Raw genomic sequence first — 23129 nt, forward strand, 5'->3', positions numbered from 1 at the left:
CACCTCACTCGCCATAGAAAGATTTTACCACTATGTGCAGCCCAAGACTTGTTCCTACAGTGCGATGAGAACAGGCTGATCGGGTTCGGAGCTCACGTCACACACCCTCCCTGAAAATGCTTGGGAACGTCTGCACTCTCTGACACTCCCAGAAAACGGTCAGTTACTACCTGCAAACGGCCTCTTCCTGTCAATCAGCATGCGAATGGCTGTGCGATTGCATTTTTGGCACCAGCCTGTTGCTGACAGGCAATGCCTGTAGTTGTTTGCCGATGCGCGTGCGCATTGCGGTGCATGTGCAGTTAACCACTAATCAACCGCTGTACGAAAACGCACGGCAGCGATCAGGTCTCAATCACCCCCCACGTTTTACAACTAGCACACATGGGACGAACATACAAACGCAACATAATGGGTGCTGTTTGGAATATTTTATTTTTGCGAGGCAGTTCTTTGTTATAAAATCTAGAGTTTGATTCTGAGCCTTGAGTAAAGAAAAGAAGCAAGAACTTTCAACCTTAGCAATGGCAATGCCGTGCTGCTGTGTAGTTTGGGCTGAGGTTTAGATCTGAGAGGAGGTGTCCAAACTCAAATCTTGGGCGGGAAGTAATGAAGTCCGAGTTTGGCGGCTGTGCAGGATGCTGACCGAACTCAAACGTTTTTTTTTAAAGGGGCTGTCACGTACAAGGCATGGTTTAGCCTTGTACATGATTGCCCCTTTAGAAAAAAAAAGTCTGAGTTCAGCCACCATCCTACACGGCCGCCGAACTCGTACTTTATTACATCCCAGCGCTGATTTGTAGTGTAATAATAAGGCTGCCCAGTATTTGTGGTCTACATGCAAAAGCTGCCAGTATTTACTGTGCTTGCAAAAAAATTATTTGCTGCCGTTGCATGGCACCCACGTTTTTCTTTCAGTTTTTTTTTATGTCTGAAAGGGGTATTAGAGACTATAGAGGAATATCAAGGTAGAGTACCAGTCAAAAGTTTGGACACACCTTCTCATTCAATGATTTTTATTTATTTGAATTATTTTCTACATTGTAGAAGACATCAAAACTATGAAAGAACACATGAAATTATGTTGTAAACAAAAAAGTGTTAAACAAATCAAAATATGTTTTATATTTTAGATTCCTCAAAGTAGCCCCCTTTTGCTTTGATGACAGCTTTGCACACTCTTGGCATTCTCTCAATCAGCTTCATGAGGTAGTGTGGGGTGTGGTATCTTAGGTAGATAAGACTTAGGTCGACAGTGTCTAGGTCGACCACTATTGGTCGACAGTAAGTAGGTCGGAATGGTTTCTAGGTCGACATGTACTACGTTGACATGAGAAAAGGTCGACTATGAGGTTTTGTTTGTTTTTTACTTTTTTTGGTGTTGTTTTCTCCGTACAGTGACTCGCCATGCTTCAGGCAAGGTGCCTCGCTCCGCTACCGCAGCGCTCGGCACAGGTTACCATTCCGAATTGTAGTCCACGTGGATCGTAAAGTATGAATTTTTTTTGGGAAAAACTCATGTTGACCTTTTGTCATGTCGACCTAGAATACCTGTCGACCTACTTACTGTCGACCAATAGTGATCGACCTAGACAGTGTCGACCTACTTACTGTCGACCTAAAGACCGAATCCCAATTCCATATGTGTTCTTTCATAGTTTTGATGTCTTCACTATTAATCTACAATATGGAAAATAATTAAAATAAATTAAAACCATTGAATGAGAAGGTGTGTCCAAACTTTTGACTGGTACTGTAATTGATAAAGTAAGACTACAACGTCTTACTTTATCAGTTACCTTAATATTCCTTTATAGTCTCTAATACCCCTTTCAGACATAGGACTGAATTCAGTTAGCCTCAAAAAGCCAAATGCACTGTGAATCGCAGTAAATTCGCAAAAGTGCCTATTCATTTGTCCGCGAAAATGGATTCACTGTAATTTTACCAGTAATTTCAACTTCCACTTTTCTTTTATTTTAAATCCCCTAAAATGACCCACATATATACTTATACCTATTTTTATATACCCCAAATTTAATTTTGGCACACAAAAATACACTTCTGATTGCTCATCCTCTTGCTCCTCATGTCAGCACCCACATCATATACAATGTGGAATATATACGTTTAGTCACAGATTCCCATGTTCCTACTTTCTTTAAACGTTAGCACCTACTTACTTATATACTATATATTTTTTTGTAATTATAATTATTGAAATGTTCCAATTTCATATTTATTTTATATTTAAAAATAGATTTACTAATATATTTCATTTTATACAGCAGTGAAGTAAAATGTCTAATTGTTATTATTATTATTATTATTATTATTATTATTGTTCTTGTTAAAAAGGTGACTATAGGAAGGATTTTCAATTTAGGGTGAATAGATTCGCCTGGCCAAAGCTTTACGGCAGTGGGTTCTCAGCACTGTTGAGCAAATCGGGGGAAGGAGTCGGGCTGCTGTTGCCAGCGTTTAAACACCACGGCAACAGCAATTTGCACCCTTCACCATTAATTGAATTCCACCCATTGGGGTCTATTCAACTGCAGTCAGAACTGCCGTCTAGTTGGAAAAACGGCAGTTTCCGACTTTTTATGTCGAATCATGATTTGACCTATTCAGTGGGGCTGACGGTTTTCCGACTTGTCAAAAAACACTTGGATCGGCGGATTAGCCACGGATCCACGTGTTCCGTCGTATTTGTGGCCAAATCCGACAGGTTTTATTCCCGTTTTTCGACAATGTCAATCCAACTTTGGATTGGTATTGTCGAAAACGGGCAAAACCAGTCGGATTTGCCCGCAAATTGAATACTGTATTGTCGGATCCTCTCCGTCGGAAAGGATCCGACATGCATTAAATAGACCCCATAGTCTTTCCTCATTGCCATCAATTGTTAGGCAAAGTTGTGATTTTATTGAAATCTGAGAGACTTGCATTAGGCTTAATGTACAATAGAATTTCATTATTTAAGGAAGTTTCTTAAATCTGAAAGTGATGTGTATGTGTATTGTCTCATGCAGATTAGCCAACGTGTTCCTGAATTCAAGCCCCAGACGCTGATGGATTTTGGTTCTGGCATTGGCTCAGTTTCATGGTGAGAGCAGCTACCAGGCACTCTAGTATGAAGGTTGAACTTAGAATTGGCGAGCTCCAGACCCTTATTATTCTGTTTGGCTGTGTTATGCCTCTTTCTATGCTTCTATGCATGAATTGCTCGTGCTCAAAAGTACTTAATGAATTTAACATCCATTGATCTGTCTGTATGTACACAGAATACAAACAGACCAAGTGCATTCACATAATATAATTCATGCTGGGGATTAAGAATTTCAAGATAGCCTTTACTATGCTTAGCATAGTGGTTATCATTACTGCCTCACAGCCGTGAGGTCATGAGTGCAATTCCTGACCAAAGTACTATCTGTGTGGAGTTTTTATGTTCCTCTTGTGTCTGTGTGAGTTTCCTTCAGGTGCATTGGCCTCCCACACATACTGGTGAGTTAATTGACTTTTGATGTAGTGAATATAGATTGTAAACTGTACCGGGATAGCAGAGCAGGCCTTAACCAATATGATGCCCTAGGCAAGATTTTGACTGGTGCCCCCTAGCACCGCCGCTAGTTCTGCAGGAGATGCCTGGTATGAGTCAGCTGGCAGCTCTGCTAACGTCGGGCGCCTTTTGTTTATGAAAATGCATCTTATTTCCATTACTATGTGGCTAGGATGCACAAGCAGCTTCTGAATGATATGCAGCATGCCTATATTCTGTGTACGACTGTGGCTGTATCTGCATACAAAATGCTACATTACAGTGATTTCCAGGAATACACTGCAATATAGCATTTCGTATGCAGATACAGCCACAGTCACACACACAATATAGGCATGCCGCATATCATTTTAGGGTGCCCCTAAGCATACCAAATGCCCTAGGCATTTGCCTAGTTTGCCTATGCCTAAGGCCGGCTCTGCGGGATAGGAACTAATGTGACTGTCTGAAATATTGTCTAGTAAGCACTGTGTGGGCTATATAAATAACGGTAAATAACTAAATGATGGAGCTGATGGACGTACATAGGAGTAAGGAAATAATTTGTTGTTGTTTTAGCTCATGGCTTTTCCTCTCTCCCTCCCCCCTCCCCCCCCCCTCTCTCTCTCTCTCTCTCTCTCTCTCTCTCATATATCTTCTCTGTTTCTCTCTCTCTCTCATATATCTTCTCTGTTTCTCAGGGCAGCCAATGCTGTATGGGGAAATAGTCTGAAAGAATATGTGTGTGTTGATGCCTCTGCATCTATGAACACACTAAGCGAACTGTTATTAAAAGGTTAGTGTCTGTGACCCGAATATTACTTATCCATTATAGGCTTACAGTATCTCTATTATTGCCACTTACATAAAAATGGTTTTCTGCTCTTTATCTTTTGGCAGGTGGTATAGAAACAGGTCATATGCACATATCTGGCGTTCATTTCAGACAGTTTCTGCCGGTTTCTCCCAAGGTAAGTTGCTCTTATAGAGAAGTTCCTGCAGGTAGTCTATGTAATCTGAAGGAAATGGGCCTTATTCAGGTTTGTTAGCGGGTGGGGCAGATGTGACATGTGCAGAGAGAGTTAGATTTAGGTGGGGGGTGTTCAATCTGAAACCTAAATTGCAGTGTAAAAATAAAATAGCCAGTATTTACCCTGCACAGAAACAATGTAACCCACCCAAATCTAAACCTCTCTGCACATATTACATCTGCAACACCTGCAGTGCAACGTGGCTTTGCCTATTGGTGTGGTTTTTTGGTTTGCTAATAAACCTGAATAACCCCCAATGTTCACTGTTGTTTACATACTATTTAATGTGCCTGTTAGCCGATTCTCTGTGGCATTTCCCTGTTCTGAAGCATCATGGTACTGCTTAGTTTCTTACAATGCTCATTTCCTGCCTCTAATTTTGTGTTTACCCACTATATATATATATATATATATATATATATATATATATAAAACTTATACTCCTTTATGCTTTGACACTTTTTCCAGGTGCAGTATGACCTTGTATTCTCGGCATACTCTTTAAATGAGCTCCCAAGCTTTACTACGCGTGAAAGAACTATCCAAACTTTATGGAGGAAAACTGGGGGCTTCCTGGTTAGTTTGCTTATCTTTTGAAACTTTCCACCTAATTATACATATACAGTAGTATCGATGGTTATGGTTGTTGCCTTTTAGGTGCTGGTGGAAAATGGTACGGTAGAAGGCCACCAGCTTCTGATGGAGGCTCGCAATATAGTCCTGAACGTAAGTCCTATCCTTTGCTTATTGACTTTTGTGTTTTATTATGTGATAGTTTGCTGCAGTTCAGCTTTTTGGTGATGCCTAAAGCCCCTTACACACAGGGGAGATGTGTGCTGAGGGATCTAGCACAGACTGCTCAGCACACATCTCTGTCCCCGCTCATTACACAGTGCGATGTGTGCTGAGCGGGGTGGGGCACTCACTTCACCCTAACTAGATTTAGCCTGCATGCATACCAAATCTAGAGTCAGCGATAGCGATGCGCGGCCCTATCGCTATGGGCATACACACGGAGTTATCCGTGCTTAATTTCTACGCAATCTAGTCAGACTGATTAGAATTTAAGCACGGATCTCTCCGTGTGTACCCCCCTTTAGTGTTAAGAGACTGAAGGGTAGATGTATGAAGCAGTGATAAGAGTGAAAAAGTTGCCCATGGCAACCAATCAGCTTTGAAGTAATCATTTATCATGTGCAGTCTATAACATTATACAACTGATTGGTTGCCAAGGCACACTTCTCCACTGACAGACTTCTCCGCTCTTATCACTGTATAATACATCTATCCCGGTATAAAATAAAGCACCAAAACCGCTCAACTGAGCACTTTTGAGAAAGCTCTGGGATGGCGGAGTGTGATTGTGCTAGATCTGCAGGTCTGGTACAACACTTTCTGTAGTAATTCAACAATTGCTTTCTTTCTTCACACAGAGAGGTGACAAGCAAATTTTGGACGATCGGCCACCTTATGTATTTGCACCGGTAAGAAATGGAAGAGCTCTTTGCTGATATTTGTATATATTAATTCCACACATTAAACATATAGTTATTAATAGAGTTCACAAATAAGAGAATGCTCATTTACAGAAAGCACAAATGCCTCTGGGACATAATCCAATCTATTTATATATTTGTAACTTTGTGTAAACATATTTTCTCTAGCATCCATAAGGGATATTGGGGACAGATTAGTACAATGGGGTATAGACGGGTCAAGGAGCCAGTGCACTTTAAATTTCTTCAACTGGGTGTGCTGGCTCCTCCCCTCCATGCCCCCTCCCGTTTGGAAAAAAAGTGCCCTCAGGAGAGGATGCACACTCTGCAAGCTCCAGAGTTTTTTCTTCGTCTTTTAAACTTTTATTTCTTTCACTATGCTGTTTGGGCAACAGCATACCTGTGCCATGGGAGTTAGGAGGGGGGTGGTCCCCGGCCTCGTGAGGTGTAGAGCCGCTTCCCTGCTGCAGGACCACTGTCCTGAGGGGCTATTTGTTCAGCGGGGCACTGCGCCTTAGCTGCCGCAGCATGCCGCACACCCCTAACAAAGCCTGAAGGTGATCGTCGGTGGTGAGACAGCCTCACTGGGGCTGTACAGCGTTGGGTGTGCTGGGGTCCTCTCTTCTGTGTCACCTCTCACATGCATTAGAGCAGGCTTGTATTGTAATCAGTCTGTGTTGTATGTGTATTGTATCTGTATTTCATAATGGTGAAACAGAAGTTATGCAGTGAATGTAATGCCAGATTCTCCCCTATTTAATCTGGCTCCATATCATGTGAGCAGTGTAGTCAGTCATCACAAAATGCTGATAACAATGTGGGGGAGAGTCCAGAGCCTTCATGGCTGGGGCTATCAAAACTATGATGACTGATATATCATCTCAACTCACTGCCAATAAAATACAAGAACTGCAACAAGCAGTAGCAAACCTAGCTGCCAAGGCTGATGTTCCCCATCACCCCATGTCTACTACAGGTGCACAAAAACATGCTTTACCTGCAATCCTGTCGGATACTGATGATGATGTGGATCCCATTAGTGGGGATTCCACCCCTACACAGGGTATTGAACCCCTCATATTGGCTATATGGGATGTGTTACAGCTCCCCCTGGAGGACGCTACTAATCAGCAGTAATTTTTCCTCCCACAAGACAAACTGATAGTTACATTTCTTGATTCCAGGGAATTGGATGATTTAATTAAATTAGCCTGGAAAAATCCAGATAAAAAAATATCAGGTGTCCAAAAGGTTTTTGCCCCTGAAGGCAGGAAATTCTGGGAAGAATCTCCAGCAGTAGACGTCTCCGTGTCTCGCCTCTCTAAGAAGGCGGTACTCCCAGCTCCGGGATTCTTTACAGTAAAGGACCCTGGGGATAGGAGAATTGAGACCACTCTGAAATCTATCTACACTGCTGCAGGTGTAGCTCAAAGACCGGTCATTGCTGGTTGCTGGATGACACATGCAATTTATATGTGGGCTTCTCAAATTCAGGAGGGTCTTTTGGGTGATATGACTTTAGTGACTACTGTAACTTTCCTAAATCACATTCAGGACACGGCAAGAGTCCTCAGGGACTCCCTTAAAGAGATTGGCAGTGTTAATGCTGGGATAACTGCTATGGCTGTGTCTGCACGCAGAGCCATATGGTTGCGTCAGTGGATTGCAGACGCTGACTCCAAACGTAATGTGGAATCTCTTCCCTTCACAGGGGAATGGCTCTTCGGAGGTGAGTTGGATGCATGGATCTCCAAAGCTACTGCTGGGGAAATCCACGTTTCTCCCTTCAGGGGCTCCGCCTGCTAGGCGTGCCTACCCGGGACAGTCTACTCGGTCCTTTTGGTCCTCCAGATTTCAGTCTAGAGCCAGGAGTGCCTCCAACGCAGCTTGAGGCTCCAGAGATAAGCCTAAGAAACCAGCCGTTGCCGGTTCTCAAGAGCAGAGCACCAGTTCAGCTTCCACAAAGACTTCGGCATGACGGTGCCCACCCAAACCGAGGGGATCTCCTGGTGGGAGCTCGGTTACGTCACTACAGCCACATCTAGGACGGTTCCTGCCAAGATGCCTGGGTAAGGGGCCGTATCTCTCAGGGTTACAAGCTGGAGTTCGACGGTGCTCCTCCTCAACGATTTTTCAAATCAAGCTTACCAGCTATTGAAAATATGTGTGTTACGCTACTACTGGCCATCGACAAGTTGGTCCAGTCCCAGGTTATTGGTCCAGTACCCCTGCTACAGCAAGGACAAGGTTACTACTCCAGTGTGTTCGTAGTGCCAAAACCAGATGGGTCTGTGAGACCAATTTTGAATCTGAAGTCCTTGAATCCTTACCTAAAGGTTTTCAAATTCAAGATGGAATCTTTGAGAGCTGTGATCGCAGGCCTGGAACACCAAGAATTCCTAGTGTACCTCCACATCCCACTTTGGTCTCCTTATCAGGCCTATCTGCGGTTCGCCCTACTGAGCGATCACTACCAGTTTCAGGTGTTACCCTTCGGCCTGTCTACAGCTCCGAGGGTGTTCACGAAGGTGATGGCGGAAATGATGTTTTAATTCAGAGTCCAGGGGGTCAACATTGTCCCTTACCTGGACGATCACCTGATAAAAGAGAGTTCCAGGGAACTTCTACTGCTCCATATAGATCGCACTATCCAACTTCTGTAAATTGAGAATCCACCCGTGGTCAGACAGAAGTCCCACCTGGAGCTGTCTCAACGGCTCCTGTTTCTGGGCATGATACTGGATACTGTACTTCAGAGAGTGTTCCTCCCAGAGGACAAAGTGAGAACACTTAAAGAAATGGTTCGCATGGTTCTCCGACCTCCTCGAGTTTCCATTCATCTTTGAATAAAATTGTTGGGAAAGATGGTGGCCTCATACGAGGCGATACAGTTTGGAAGGTTCCATGCCAGACCCTTCCAATTGGACATCCTGAACAAGTGGTCCAGTTCCCATCTTCAGATGCATCGGATGATTCGGCTGTCACCCCAGGCCAGGATTTCACTCCTGTGGTGGCTACTGTCTTTCAACCTACTGGAGGGTCGACGCTTCGGGATTCAAGATTGGATACTCCTCACGACAGATGCGAGTCTGAGAGGATGAAGAGCTGTCACCCAGGGGGTGCAGTTCCAGGACAGGTGGTCTGCCCAAGAGGCCCTACTTCCGATCAACATACTGGAACTTCAGGCTATCTACAATGCTCTGATTCTGGTCTCCCTTCTATTCCGGGATCAGGTGATCCAGGTTCAGTCAGATAACGCCACGGCAGTGGCGTACATCAATTGACAAGGAGGGACAAAAAGCAAGGCCTGCATGCTAGAAGTGTCCAAAACTACTTTTCTTGGCGGAAAGAAAGAGCACTGTCCGCAATTTTCATTCCGGGAGTGGACAACTGGGAAACGGACTTCCTGAGTCGTCACGATCTCCACCCGGGGGAGTCTGGATTACACTCTCATGTGTTTCAACAGATCGTCGACAGGTGGGAATGCCAACAAATTGACATGATGGCGTCTCGCCTCAACATGAAGCTTCGCTGCTACTGCTCGCTAACCAGAGACCCTCAGGCAAGCTCGGTTGATGTGCTGATATCGCCTTGGCCTATTTCCTCCGATTCAGTTGATCCCAAGGGTGCTCAAGCGTATTAGACATCACGGAGTACAAGCAATCTTGATTGCACCAGATTGGCCCCGGAGAGCGTGGTATGCGGCTCTTCTGGACATGTCCATAGAATAATAATAATAATAAGACTATTGGCTTCTGCCACTAATCAGGGATCTTCTTCAGCAAGGACCATTTGTCTACCCGGACTTACAGCGGTGACGGCCTTGAAGTTGAGCGGAACATCCTAGCTCACAACGGGCTTTCCAAAAAGGTCATTGAGACTATGGTGCAAGCCAGAAAACCTGTGACATCAAAACACTATCATCATATCTGGAGAAGATATGTCTCTTGGTTCGAGGAATGCGCATATCCATCTGCAGAATTCCACTTGGGAAGATTCCTTAGTTTCCTACAGTCTGGAGTGGATAAAGGCTTACGTCTTGGATCCATTAAGGTCCAGATTTCAGCTCTTTCCGTCTTCTTCCAGAAGAAGTTGGCTATCCTGCCAGAAGTTCAGACTTTCTTGCAAGGGGTGCTTCACATACAACCTCCGTTTGTGCCACCTACGGCGCCTTGGGATTTGGATGCGGTGTTACGCTTTCTGCAGTCCTCCTGGTTTGAACCTCTGATGACCATAGAAGACAAATACCTCACATGGAAGATGGTGATGTTACTGGCCCTGGCTTCTGCTAGACGTGTCTCAGAATTGGGGGCCTTATCATGTAAAAGTCCGTACTTAGTCTTTTACAAGGACAGAGCTGAGCTCAGGACTAGACAGCAGTTCCTGCTGAAGGTGGTCTCTGTGTTTCACTTGAATCAACCTCTTGTGATTCCATCCAGTTCTGGCTCTTCTGCCCCTCCGGAGGCAATGGATATAGTGGGAGCCTTGAAAATCCATGTCAAGAGGACGGCTCGGATCAGAAAAACGGACTCCTTGTTCGTGCTATATGATGTGCAGAAAATGGGTTGCCCTGCTTCAAAGCAGTCCATCGCTCATTGGATTCGGCTTACTATCCAACAGGCCTATATGTCTGCCTTACAACTATGCCGAGCTACTACCTGGTTGGGGAAGAACACCTTTGTGAAGTTCTACAAGTTTGATACGCTGGCCAAAGAGGATACCCACTCTGGGCAGGCAGTGCTGCAGATGTCTCCGCACATTCCCGCCCGTTCTGGAAGCTTTGGGACATTCCCATCATACTAATCTGTCCCCAATATCCCTTATGGATGCTAGAGAAAATTGGATTTTAATTAATCCTTTTCTCGTAGTTCATAAGGGATATTGGGGGTCATTCCGAGTTGATCGTAGCAGCTACGATCGTAAACTCAGACATGCGGGGGGATGCCCAGCACAGGGCTAGTCCGCCCTGCATGTAAGTGCTGGCCCCACTGCACAAATACAAAAGCATCGCGCCTTTGTATTTGAGGAGTAACTCCCGGCCAGCGCAGCTCCTGCGGCTGGCCGGGAGTTACTCGTCGCTCTCGCTGGCCGCAGCGACTGCGTGACACATCACGCAGCCGCCGCGGGCCGGACCGCTCCCCCTAAACGGCGGCTTAACGCCGCCGTTCAGCCCCCTCCCGCCTAGCGGCCGCCTCTGTCTCAGAGGCGCTCGCTAGGTAACGACGGCTGCCATGCGCCGGCGCACTGCGGTGCCGGCACATGCGCAGTTCCAACCCGATCGCTGCGCTGCGACACACTGCAGCTAGCGATCGGGTCGGAATGACCCCCACTGGGCGCCCGCCTCTGCAGTGACTTTCTCCAGGTTCTCTGTTATGTGTTGCCTGTTCAGCTGTTGCTGTTTCTGTTGCTGGCCTGGTTATGTTCTGGTGTGCTGGTGTGTAAATCTCACCACACTTGTTGTTATGTTCCTTCTCTCAAGTATGTAATTTCTCCTTTGGGCACTGTTTACCTATACTGCCTGTGGGAGGGGGCATAGAGGGGAGGAGCCAGCACGCCCAGTTGAAGAAATTTAAAGTGCACTGGCTCCTTTGGACGCGTCTATACCCCATCATACTAATCTGTCCCCAATATCCCTTATGGACTACGAGAAAAGGATTTACCGCTAGGTATTAAAATCCTATTTTATATAAAAATATATATTCCGATACAATTGTTTAATTTTCATACTATAGATTTCTGGGCAAAGATAGAAGTCTATTCTTCTAATGGCCTTTGCTACAGTATTTCCAAGGAATTCCATGTAGACAATCAACTATTCTTCTATGTGTGTGTGTGTGTGTGTGTGTGTGTGTGTGTGTGTGTGTGTGTGTGTGTGTATGTATGTGTGTATATATATATATATATATATATATATATATATATATTATTTATAATTATAGATCAGTTCTTTACTGTGGCTTACATTCATGTAACCTGCATCCCCCATATGACCTGTACAAACATATCGACCAGTAAAATTTTACCACTCTTGACAGTGCCCACATCAGCTGGAATGTCCCAAACTTGCTAAAAGTATCCAGATGCCCTGTAACTTTATGCAGCAGTACCAACCATTGCCACTGAGCTGGGTGAGCATATTCATGTTAGTACTCTGGCTGATAATATTACTTTATTTGTATTTCTTTCCATTCCCTGCTAACTTTAATCTCACAATATGTTTTTTTTCTTGCTTTTTATCACAGAACCCACCCTGGCGCTGGGAGAAGTTTTCCTTTCTAATATTGTCCCGTGGCAGTGTTGATGGAAATAATGATCACTGGCCACGTGTAATTGAGCCAGTGCTGCGCAGACCACGCCATGTGCACTGTCACACATGTGGTTCTGATGGGAAACTGCATTATGATGTCATCACCGCTCGGAGACATGGGAAGTACGTTCTAAAGGATTATGCTCTGACTGCCTGTGTTCATTGGCCACACACACACAGTATTTGCTCCCCTAGTTGCCAGGAATTAATTTGCAATTTCACATATTCAGTATTATCCAAACTAGTTCAAAACAAATATTACCTATTTTTTTTAAATTAGGATGAGACGTGTGCAGATCATTTAAAAAACTCAGCCAACCTGCGCCACAAAATGCTGTACAAGTGTATCTGTATGGTCTTCCCAGCACACATCAAAATGCACGTCTACCATCCATATAACGGAGACACCTCTAAAATCCAGAGGCAAACTGTGCCAAACTATGAACATCACATCAACGTCCATTCTCATGCACTTTCAGTAATCAACATTTTTCAGTTCTCACTTAAAATGCTGCTTAGTTTTATTGTTAGTTAGGCTTACATTAATCAAGAAAGGAGGCATATTTGTGCTGCCTTAGTTACATAAATAACTCATTTATGTACAGTACTATTTATTACATTACTCAGAGTACCCCTGAAAATGCACTTCTCTATTAAAGTGCTACGTAGAGATGTAAAACGAGTCTCATTAAAAAGACCCTAAGGCCACCAGCTTTGCAGTGCTTTTGTGGAATAGCAATTGCCAAGCACACATCATGAAGAACCTCTAAAAATGCACCCTCTACACTCCTCATCTCATTCTAATACTATTTTCTCTGACGTCCTAGTGGATGCTGGGACTCCGTCAGGACCATGGGGATTAGCGGCTCCGCAGGAGACAGGGCACAAAAATAAAAGCTTTAGGACTAGGTGGTGTGCACTGGCTCCTCCCCCTATGACCCTCCTCCAAGCCTCAGTTAGGTTTTTGTGCCCGTCCGAGCAGGGTGCAATCTAGGTGGCTCTCCTAAAGAGCTGCTTAGAAAAAGTTATTAGGTTTTTTATTTTCAGTGAGTCCTGCTGGCAACAGGCTCACTGCAACGAGGGACTTAGGGGAGAAGAAGTGAACTCACCTGCGTGCAGGATGGATTGGCTTCTTAGGCTACTGGACGCCATTAGCTCCAGAGGGATCGAACACAGGCCCAGCCATGGAGTCCGGTCCCGGAGCCGCGCCGCCGACCCCCTTGCAGATGCCGAAAAGTGAAGAGGTCCAGAAACCGGCGGCTGAAGACTTTTCAGTCTTCATGAGGTAGCGCACAGCACTGCAGCTGTGCGCCATTGTTGTCAGCACACTTCACACCAGCGGTCACTGAGGGTGCAGGGCGCTGGGGGGGGGCGCCCTGGGCAGCAATGATAATACAACACAAAATATACTCGGCGCCTGATCCTTCTTTCGTTAGCAGATGTAAATCTGGGACTGGGCTGCAGCTTCCTAATAAGGGCTTATTGCAGAAACCCCTTTAGCAAGCAAAATCACAAAAAATTAAAACCGAGGTTTTAATAGGAAGCGCTGTCCAGTCACATCAAATTAAACATATGTATATTTATTATTTAAAAAAGAAGCATATATGGCCATATATTTACACATAAATAACCAAAAATTATGATATAATCAATGATATAGTAATCAATATTAAAATAGCATAAAAAGTCTGATTAGTTAATCAATTAGTAAGGGCATGCAATCTTGTTATAATCATTCATTAGTATTTATCATGTTAGTCCATTTGATAATTGGATCCAATCTTATTCCATTGTTAGTTGTGCAAAAAAATCACTGGTAAGTTTAACTCCTACCTCCCGTATATAGCAATTTTCGGGGGCTGTTGCAAATTAGAGACCAATGTTCGGATTATTGTAAAATGGATCCAATAGGACTTACAAGCCGGGGGAGCGCTCCCTCTCTCTTTTTCCAGCCGTGTGGGCACGTAAATAGCACACTTGTTTCCAGCGTGAGGTACGGCTCCCAAGAGCGGCAGTTCACAGCTCACAGCTCACACAGAGATTGCAGCCCGATCACGTGACGCTAAAAATACATCACATATAGCCCCTGGGGCTATATGGATGTATTTAACCCCTGCCAGGTCTCACAAACACCGGGAGAAGAGCCCGCCGAAATAGGGGGCGGGGCCTATCTCCTCAGCACACAGCGCCATTTTCCTGCACAGCTCCGCTGCGAGGAAGGCTCCCAGGACTCTCCCCTGCACTGCACTACAGAAACAGGGTAAAACAGAGAGGGGGGGGCACTTTTTTGGCGATATTGATATATTAAGCTGCTATAAAGGAAACAACACTTCTGTAGGGTTGTTCCTATATATTTATAGCGCTTGGGTGTGTGCTGGCAAACTCTCCCTCTGTCTCCCCAAAGGGCTAGTGGGGTCCTGTCTTCGATAAGAGCATTCCCTGTGTGTCTGCTGTGTGTCGGTACGTGTGTGTCGACATGTATGAGGACGATGTTGGTGTGGAGGCGGAGCAATTGCCGGTAATGGTGATGTCACCCCCTAGGGAGTCGACACCGGAATGGATGGCTTTGTTTATGGAATTACGTGATAATGTCAGCACGTTACAAAAATCAGTTGACGACATGAGACGGCCGGCAAACCAGTTAGTACCTGTCCAGGCGTCTCAGACACCGTCAGGGGCTGTAAAACGCCCTTTACCTCAGTCGGTCGACACAGACCCAGACACGGACACCGAATCTAGTGTCGACGGTGAAGAAACAAACGTATTTTCCAGTAGGGCCACACGTTATATGATCACGGCAATGAAGGAGGCTTTGCATATCTCTGATACTGCAAGTACCACAAAAAGGGGTATTATGTGGGGTCTGAAAAAACTACCTGTGGTTTTTCCTGAATCAGAGAAATTGAATGAAGTGTGTGATGAAGCGTGGGTTAACCCCGATAGAAAACTGCTAATTTCAAAGAAGTTATTGGCATTATACCCTTTCCCGCCAGAGGTTAGGGCGCGCTGGGAAACACCCCCTAGGGTGGATAAGGCACTCACACGCTTATCAAAACAAGTGGCGTTACCGTCTCCTGAAACGGCCGCCCTCAAGGATCCAGCTGATAGGAGGCTGGAAACTACCCTGAAAAGTATATACACTCATACTGGTGTTATACTGCGACCAGCCATCGCATCTGCATGGATGTGCAGTGCTGGGGTGGTTTGGTCGGATTCCCTGACTGAAAATATTGATACCCTGGATAGGGACAGTATTTTATTGACTATAGAGCAATTAAAGGATGCTTTTCTTTATATGCGAGATGCTCAGAGGGATATTTGCACTCTGGCATCGAGAGTAAGTGCGATGTCCATATCTGCCAGAAGAAGTTTATGGACGCGACAGTGGTCAGGTGATGCGGATTCCAAACGGCATATGGAAGTATTGCCGTATAAAGGGGAGGAATTATTTGGGGTCGGTCTATCGGATTTGGTGGCCACGGCAACAGCCGGGAAATCCACCTTTTTACCTCAGGTCCCCTCCCAACAGAAAAAGACACCGTCTTTTCAGCCGCAGTCCTTTCGTTCCTATAAGAACAAGCGGGCAAAAGGACAGTCATATCTGCCCCGAGGCAAAGGAAAGGGTAAGAGAGTGCACCAAGCTGCTCCCTCCCAGGAGCAGAAGCCCTCCCCGGCTTCTGCAAAGCCCTCAGCATGACGGACTCAGGGGCGGTGGGGGGTCGACTCAAGAATTTCAGCGCACAGTGGGCTCACTCACAGGTGGACCCCTGGATCCTGCAGGTAGTATCTCAGGGTTACAGGTTGGAATTCGAGAAGTCTCCCCCTCGCCGGTTCCTAAAGTCTGCTCTGCCAACGTCTCCCTCAGACAGGGCGACGGTATTGGAAGCCATTCACAAGCTGTATTCTCAGCAGGTGATAGTCAAGGTACCCCTCCTACAACAGGGAAAGGGGTATTATTCCACACTATTTGTGGTACCGAAGCCGGACGGCTCGGTAAGACCTATTCTAAATCTGAAATCTTTGAACCTGTACATACAAAAATTCAAGTTCAAGATGGAGTCACTCAGAGCAGTGATAGCGAATCTGGAAGAAGGGGACTTTATGGTGTCCCTGGACATCAAGGATGCTTACCTGCATGTCCCAATTTGCCCTTCACATCAAGGGTACCTCAGGTTCGTGGTGCAAAACTGTCATTATCAGTTTCAGACGCTGCCGTTTGGATTGTCCACGGCACCTCGGGTCTTTACCAAGGTAATGGCCGAAATGATGTTTCTTCTGCGAAGAAAAGGCGTATTAATTATCCCTTACTTGGACGATCTCCTGATAAGGGCAAGGTTCAGAGAACAGCTGGGGGACGTAGTAGCACTAACCAAAGTAGTGCTGCAACAGCACGGGTGGATTCTGAATTTTCCAAAATCTCAATTGACCCCGACGACACGTCTGCTGTTCCTGGGAATGATTCTGGACACGGTTCAGAAAAAGGTGTTTCTTCCGGAGGAGAAAGCCAGGGAGTTATCCGAACTTGTCAGGAACCTCCTAAAACCAGGAAAAGTGTCTGTGCATCAATGCACAAGAGTCCTGGGAAAAATGGTGGCTTCTTACGAAGCGATTCCATTCGGCAGATTCCACGCACGAACTTTTCAGTGGGATCTGCTGGACAAATGGTCCGGATCGCATCTGCAGATGCATCAGCGGATAACTTTGTCTCCACGGACAAGGGTGTCTCTTCTGTGGTGGTTGCAGAGTGCTCATCTGTTAGAGGGCCGCAGATTCGGCATACAGGACTGGGTCCTGGTGACCACGGATGCCAGTCTGAGAGGCTGGGGAGCGGTCACACAGGGAAGAAACTTCCAGGGAGTGTGGTCAAGCCTGGAGATGTCTTTTCACATAAATATACTGGAGCTAAGAGCGATTTACAATGCTCTAAGCCTGGCAAAACCCCTGCTTCAGGGTCAGCCGGTGTTGATCCAGTTGGACAACATCACGGCAGTCGCCCACGTAAACAGACAGGGCGGCACAAGAAGCAGGAGGGCAATGGCAGAAGCTGCAAGGATTCTTCGCTGGGCGGAAGATCATGTGATAGCACTGTCAGCAGTGTTCATTCCGGGAGTGGACAACTGGGAAGCGGACTTCCTCAGCAGACACGATCTACACCCGGGAGAGTGGGGACTTCATCCAGAAGTCTTCCACATGATTGTGAACCGTTGGGAAAAACCAAAGGTGGATATGATGGCGTCCCGCCTCAACAAAAAACTGGACAGGTATTGCGCCAGGTCAAGAGACCCTCAGGCAATAGCTGTGGACGCTCTGGTAACACCGTGGGTGTTCCAGTCAGTGTATGTGTTTCCTCCTCTGCCTCTCATACCAAAAGTACTGAGAATTATACGGCAAAGGGGAGTAAGAACGATACTCGTGGCTCCGGATTGGCCAAGAAGAACTTGGTACCCGGAACTTCAGGAGATGCTCACGGAAGATCCGTGGCCTCTACCTCTAAGACGGGACCTGCTTCAGCAGGGACCGTGTCTATTCCAAGACTTACCGCGGCTGCGTTTGACGGCATGGCGGTTGAACGCCGAATTCTAAGGGAAAAAGGCATTCCGGAAGAGGTCATCCCTACCCTGGTAAAAGCCAGGAAGGAGGTGACTGCACAACATTATCACCGCATTTGGAGAAAATATGTTGCGTGGTGTGAGGCCAGGAAGGCCCCGACGGAGGAATTTCAACTGGGTCGATTCCTACATTTCCTGCAAACAGGATTGTCTATGGGCCTCAAATTAGGGTCCATTAAGGTTCAAATTTCGGCCCTGTCGATTTTCTTCCAGAAAGAATTGGTTTCAGTTCCTGAAGTCCAGACTTTTGTAAAAGGAGTACTACATATGCAGCCCCCGGTTGTGCCCCCAGTGGCTCCGTGGGATCTTAATGTAGTTTTGGATTTTCTCAAATCCCATTGGTTTGAGCCACTCAAATCGGTGGATTTGAAATATCTTACATGGAAAGTAACCATGCTACTGGCCCTGGCTTCAGCCAGGAGAGTGTCAGAATTGGCGGCTTTATCGTATAAAAGCCCATATCTGATTTTCCATTCGGACAGGGCAGAACTGCGGACGCGTCCTCAGTTTCTGCCTAAGGTGGTTTCAGCGTTTCACCTGAACCAGCCTATTGTGGTGCCTGCGGCTACTAGCGATTTGGAGGATTCCAAGTTGCTGGACGTTGTCAGGGCATTGAAAATATATATTTCAAGGACGGCTGGAGTCAGAAAATCTGACTCGCTGTTTATACTGTATGCACCCAACAAGCTGGGTGCTCCTGCTTCTAAGCAGACGATTGCTCGTTGGATTTGTAGCACAATTCAACTTGCACATTCTGTGGCAGGCCTGCCACAGCCTAAATCTATCAAGGCCCATTCCACAAGGAAGGTGGGCTCATCTTGGGCGGCTGCCCGAGGGGTCTCGGCATTACAACTCTGCCGAGCAGCTACGTGGTCGGGGGAGAACACGTTTGTAAAATTCTACAAATTTGATACCCTGGCTAAAGAGGACCTGGAGTTCTCTCATTCGGTGCTGCAGAGTCATCCGCACTCTCCCGCCCGTTTGGGAGCTTTGGTATAATCCCCATGGTCCTGACGGAGTCCCAGCATCCACTAGGACGTCAGAGAAAATAAGATTTTACTTACCGATAAATCTATTTCTCGTAGTCCGTAGTGGATGCTGGGCGCCCATCCCAAGTGCGGATTGTCTGCAATACTTGTACATAGTTATTGTTACAAAAAAATCGGGTTGTTATTGTTGTGAGCCGTCTGTTCAGAGGCTCCTACGTTTGTCATACTGTTAACTGGGTTCAGATCACAGGTTATACGGTGTGATTGGTGTGGCTGGTATGAGTCTTACCCGGGATTCAAAATCCTTCCTTATTGTGTACGCTCGTCCGGGCACAGTATCCTAACTGAGGCTTGGAGGAGGGTCATAGGGGGAGGAGCCAGTGCACACCACCTAGTCCTAAAGCTTTTATTTTTGTGCCCTGTCTCCTGCGGAGCCGCTAATCCCCATGGTCCTGACGGAGTCCCAGCATCCACTACGGACTACGAGAAATAGATTTATCGGTAAGTAAAATCTTATTTTTCTCAAAAGTAAATCTTACATCTGCACTGGTGCCTGGATACACCAACTTCATTCTGGTTAGTTCACTATCCCCAACTCCATCCCCATGCCATCGCAAACGTATGCTCACACTCAAATACCACCATCTTGTTCGCTAACTTGTGCACCTCCTTAGTAATTGAAGTACCTGTGTGCAGATCGATATCTGGACTCTGGGTCGACACCCATTATGTCGATACCCATTGGTCGATAGTGAATATGTCGACACTAGAAATAGGTCGACACGACCATTAGGTCAACCTAAACAAGGTTGACATGAGTTTTTCACATTTAAAAAAAAAACCTTTTTCATACTTTACGATCTACGTGGACTACGATTGGGAACGGTAACCTGCGCTCGGCACCTTGCCCGAAGCATGGCGAGCCATGCGAGGGGTTCCTGGTCACTTTACGAAGAAAACGACACCAAAAAAACATGAAAAATTCATGTCGACCTTTTTTTCATGTAAACTAAAACAAATCACCAGGTCGGCGCACAATACCAATGATGTAGATAAAAAACAATTTATTAACATAAAAACAATAACAGACTTACTAAAAGACCACAACAATTCCCAAAGCATATAACTGAGGTATTATAAGCCTCTATAAATACAAACATATGATGTATTAATGTGTGAAAGGGATGCTGAAATATGGGAGAGAGCCACTCTCTGTTGGATAGAATTAGTCTCTCAAATTAATTCCATATCTAACAGTTCAAATGGGAATATATCCTCCAAATGATGTGATAAGCGTCTATGACCATATAGAGGTGTCCAAATTTAGATAGCTGTTTCCATGGAGCAAATAATAAAACCAACCGGTTGCTGTTACTCATTGAGACGTTGTAATCTCTTACTGCACAGGATAGGTAGTTGAAAGCCGCTTGTTATCACCCTGTGCATGGGTGAGACATCCGTCTGCGGTACGTTCAGCTAAGAACCGTTCTCTTCAGTGCGGCACAGTGTGAGTGCGCCGGACCGCCGTGCAGATCCCCCAGCTCAAATGAGCAGTGCCCAGCCGAGCAGAATATTGCAGTGTTCCAAGTACAGGGGAGGTTAACGTGAGATAATTAAATCGCAGGCTGAGTAGCTCACCGGCAACTTGTGACAAGCAGCCGATGGCAGCGTGTATTTCACTCCTTGGGACACTTTAATGGTCAAAGGTGTCCCTTTCTTCTGTACCCTCAAGGCGTTTCTCCACACCCCAGGCGGCTTCTTCAAGAGGCAGAGTGTTCTGGTCACTTTACGAAGAAAACGACACCAAAAAAACATGAAAAATTCATGTCGACCTTTTTTTCATGTTGATCTAATGGTCGTGTCGACCTATTTCTATTGTCGACCTAGCCACTGTCAACCCTGAGTTCCATTCCCGTGCAGATCATAGGATGTGGGTGCAAACATGCATTTGCACTGTGGGTCTGATGATTTGCACTCTGACCTCCAGAGTATTTAGCAGATTTTTGTTTACAATGGCATCTGTATTTTCTTAGGGATCTATACCGTTGTGCCAGAAGATGTCAATGGGGAGACCGGCTGCCAGCAATAATTTCTAATGATAACTCTCTTCCTGATGAACCTGAGAATGGTGAAGAGATTCCTGCTTCATGACAACTGAGAAATGGAAGAACTGACCTAACAACAAGACAACTGTTTATGGGATATGATAAGCTTCCAAAGTTGTGGAATAACTGATACTATCAACTGTCCCATATTTAAGTGTGTGTGCATGTATGTGTGTGTATATATATATGCACATATATAATATACACTGAATGTGTATGTTTGTATAGTGTGTGTGTGTGTGTGTGTGTGTGTGTGTGTGTGTATATATATATTGTTGCTAGAAGTGCAATCCTTAATATATGCAAGTGATGACTGAACATTTCAATATACTTTCCATATATTTGCACATGGATCTTGTATAAGAGATTGCAACAGTGACGGGAGATGGCTAAGTACTGTAAGAAACTATAAGGAACTCTAGAACGGATGTGTGTCTGCCTAGATTTGTTTCTGTACTTGCTCAGTAAAAGGAAATCTCTTAGCTTTCCAAGTGAAAGGAATGTGCTATTGTAGACAATACAGACATTTGTCATGTAGGTCTTTAGGCTGGAAGAAAATCTGAAGTGCTCCTTGTGTTTTGTAATTCAAATAATTATATAATTAGACACAAAAGACTACGGAATCTGTAAACTCGGGCAGGTTTTGCCTTTTATAACACTGATGGGAAAATTGCAGAATATCTGTGATTTTCCAAAACCTGAGCCTATTGTATTCCCACCAGTATGTCTATTGTCTGGGGGTGAACGGCAGAAATGGGTACTATACTCCTCACTTCTATTATGGTACGCTCTTCTTGAAGATAACTGCTAGCTTATAGTTACAGCCTGAACTTAAACAAGGGGAAATGTAGTCTTTCCTATAAGGCAGGACAGGCACACACCGTGTTACCCTTCCAACAACTGGCTGTCTCTAAGCACACCCCAATACAACTATGCTCTAAATGTCCTAGGTTGTAATCTTGGTTTAAATTCCATCTTTTAAGCCAGTGGACTAATAGTAAACAAATGCAAGGTTCTAATATTTACAGGTGTAAATATAACAGATTTATAAAAAGTGACAATATAATGTATTGGTGCAGATAAGTGAGCATAACAAAACCATTCAATAAATTTTGATAATAATCTCAGCTTCCGATTGCAGTGTTCAGTATGTTCTTTAAAGTTCTCCACAATCTGGAGAGAATCCATGTCCATATTGATACCCAGAATTTGATAGTCAGGTTATTGCTATGCACATTACTTCATGCAAGCTCCTCATCTTAACGCATAAGAACAAAGGATTAGCTCAGTCCATATACCATCAATTCTCACTGCAGTCAGCCGACAAAATTGGTTAAAACTAGTACTTTACAGCGAAAGAAATCCTACATGGCCCAGTGTGCATTGTGTGTGTTCATTCCATATTCATCTCTGTTCCTGGCACACGTATTAACATCAGTAACCCAAATGCCAATAGCTGCAATGTCTGACACCTAGCAAATATGAAATTTAGAGCACATCATCTTATATCCCCTAGTTGATCCCCTCACTATATTCCCTGCATATAATGTCCTCTATGACCCAAGGTAAGCAGCTTGGGGAGGCTAGCGCCAAAGTGATAAAAACAGTGCCCACAATCAGGGCACCTACTGCACTACAACTTCCCTTTTGCTGAGATGGAAGATGAGGACTTGGTGAGAGAGTGCCAAGAACCGTCTGCCCAGTATGTTACACTGTGGGAGGCCAACCTTGACCAAGTGGATGCAATGAAGTGAAACACTGGGACCATCTGTGTTACAACTAGCCATTAGCGGGCTTGGAGGGTAAGGAATTGGCAAGTGAGTGCAAGGTCACAGTATTTATTGGAAATCCCGGATAAAGGATGTTACAGTGACCCATGTGAGTATGGGTCCTACAGCTGTGTGGATGTGAGGAAACACCATCTGCAATCGAGGAGATGAGAAGTAGCTGCACAGCCTGTTTCCAATGCTGTCTCAGAGCAACAGTCATAGAGTTTCCCTTACGCTGATTTGGATGATATAGAAATCACTTACTAGATTGTCCCAACAGCC

The 23129-nt window shown here is 45.2% G+C and overlaps 1 protein-coding gene across 2 annotated transcripts in view; it reads left to right on the forward strand.

Moving 5' to 3' along the window:
• METTL17 (methyltransferase like 17) overlaps window positions 1-22205 on the forward strand; it is a 71413-nt gene extending 49208 nt beyond the window's left edge. Inside the window, exons 6-14 of one of the 2 annotated variants that reach the window (XM_063913454.1) lie at window positions 3033-3106; window positions 4243-4337; window positions 4442-4512; window positions 5041-5148; window positions 5230-5298; window positions 6006-6056; window positions 12104-12196; window positions 12311-12498; window positions 21007-22205. In XM_063913454.1, coding sequence (XP_063769524.1) covers window positions 3033-3106; window positions 4243-4337; window positions 4442-4512; window positions 5041-5148; window positions 5230-5298; window positions 6006-6056; window positions 12104-12196; window positions 12311-12498; window positions 21007-21124 — 867 coding nt within the window. In that variant the 3' untranslated portion in view covers window positions 21125-22205. The remainder of the gene's footprint in view (window positions 1-3032; window positions 3107-4242; window positions 4338-4441; window positions 4513-5040; window positions 5149-5229; window positions 5299-6005; window positions 6057-12103; window positions 12197-12310; window positions 12499-21006) is intronic. The other variant, XM_063913455.1, reaches the window with a different exon arrangement.
• Window positions 22206-23129: the final 924 nt, after the last annotated feature.

This window comes from Pseudophryne corroboree, chromosome 1 (genome assembly GCF_028390025.1).
Source record: "Pseudophryne corroboree isolate aPseCor3 chromosome 1, aPseCor3.hap2, whole genome shotgun sequence".
Classification (NCBI taxonomy): domain Eukaryota; kingdom Metazoa; phylum Chordata; class Amphibia; order Anura; family Myobatrachidae; genus Pseudophryne; species Pseudophryne corroboree.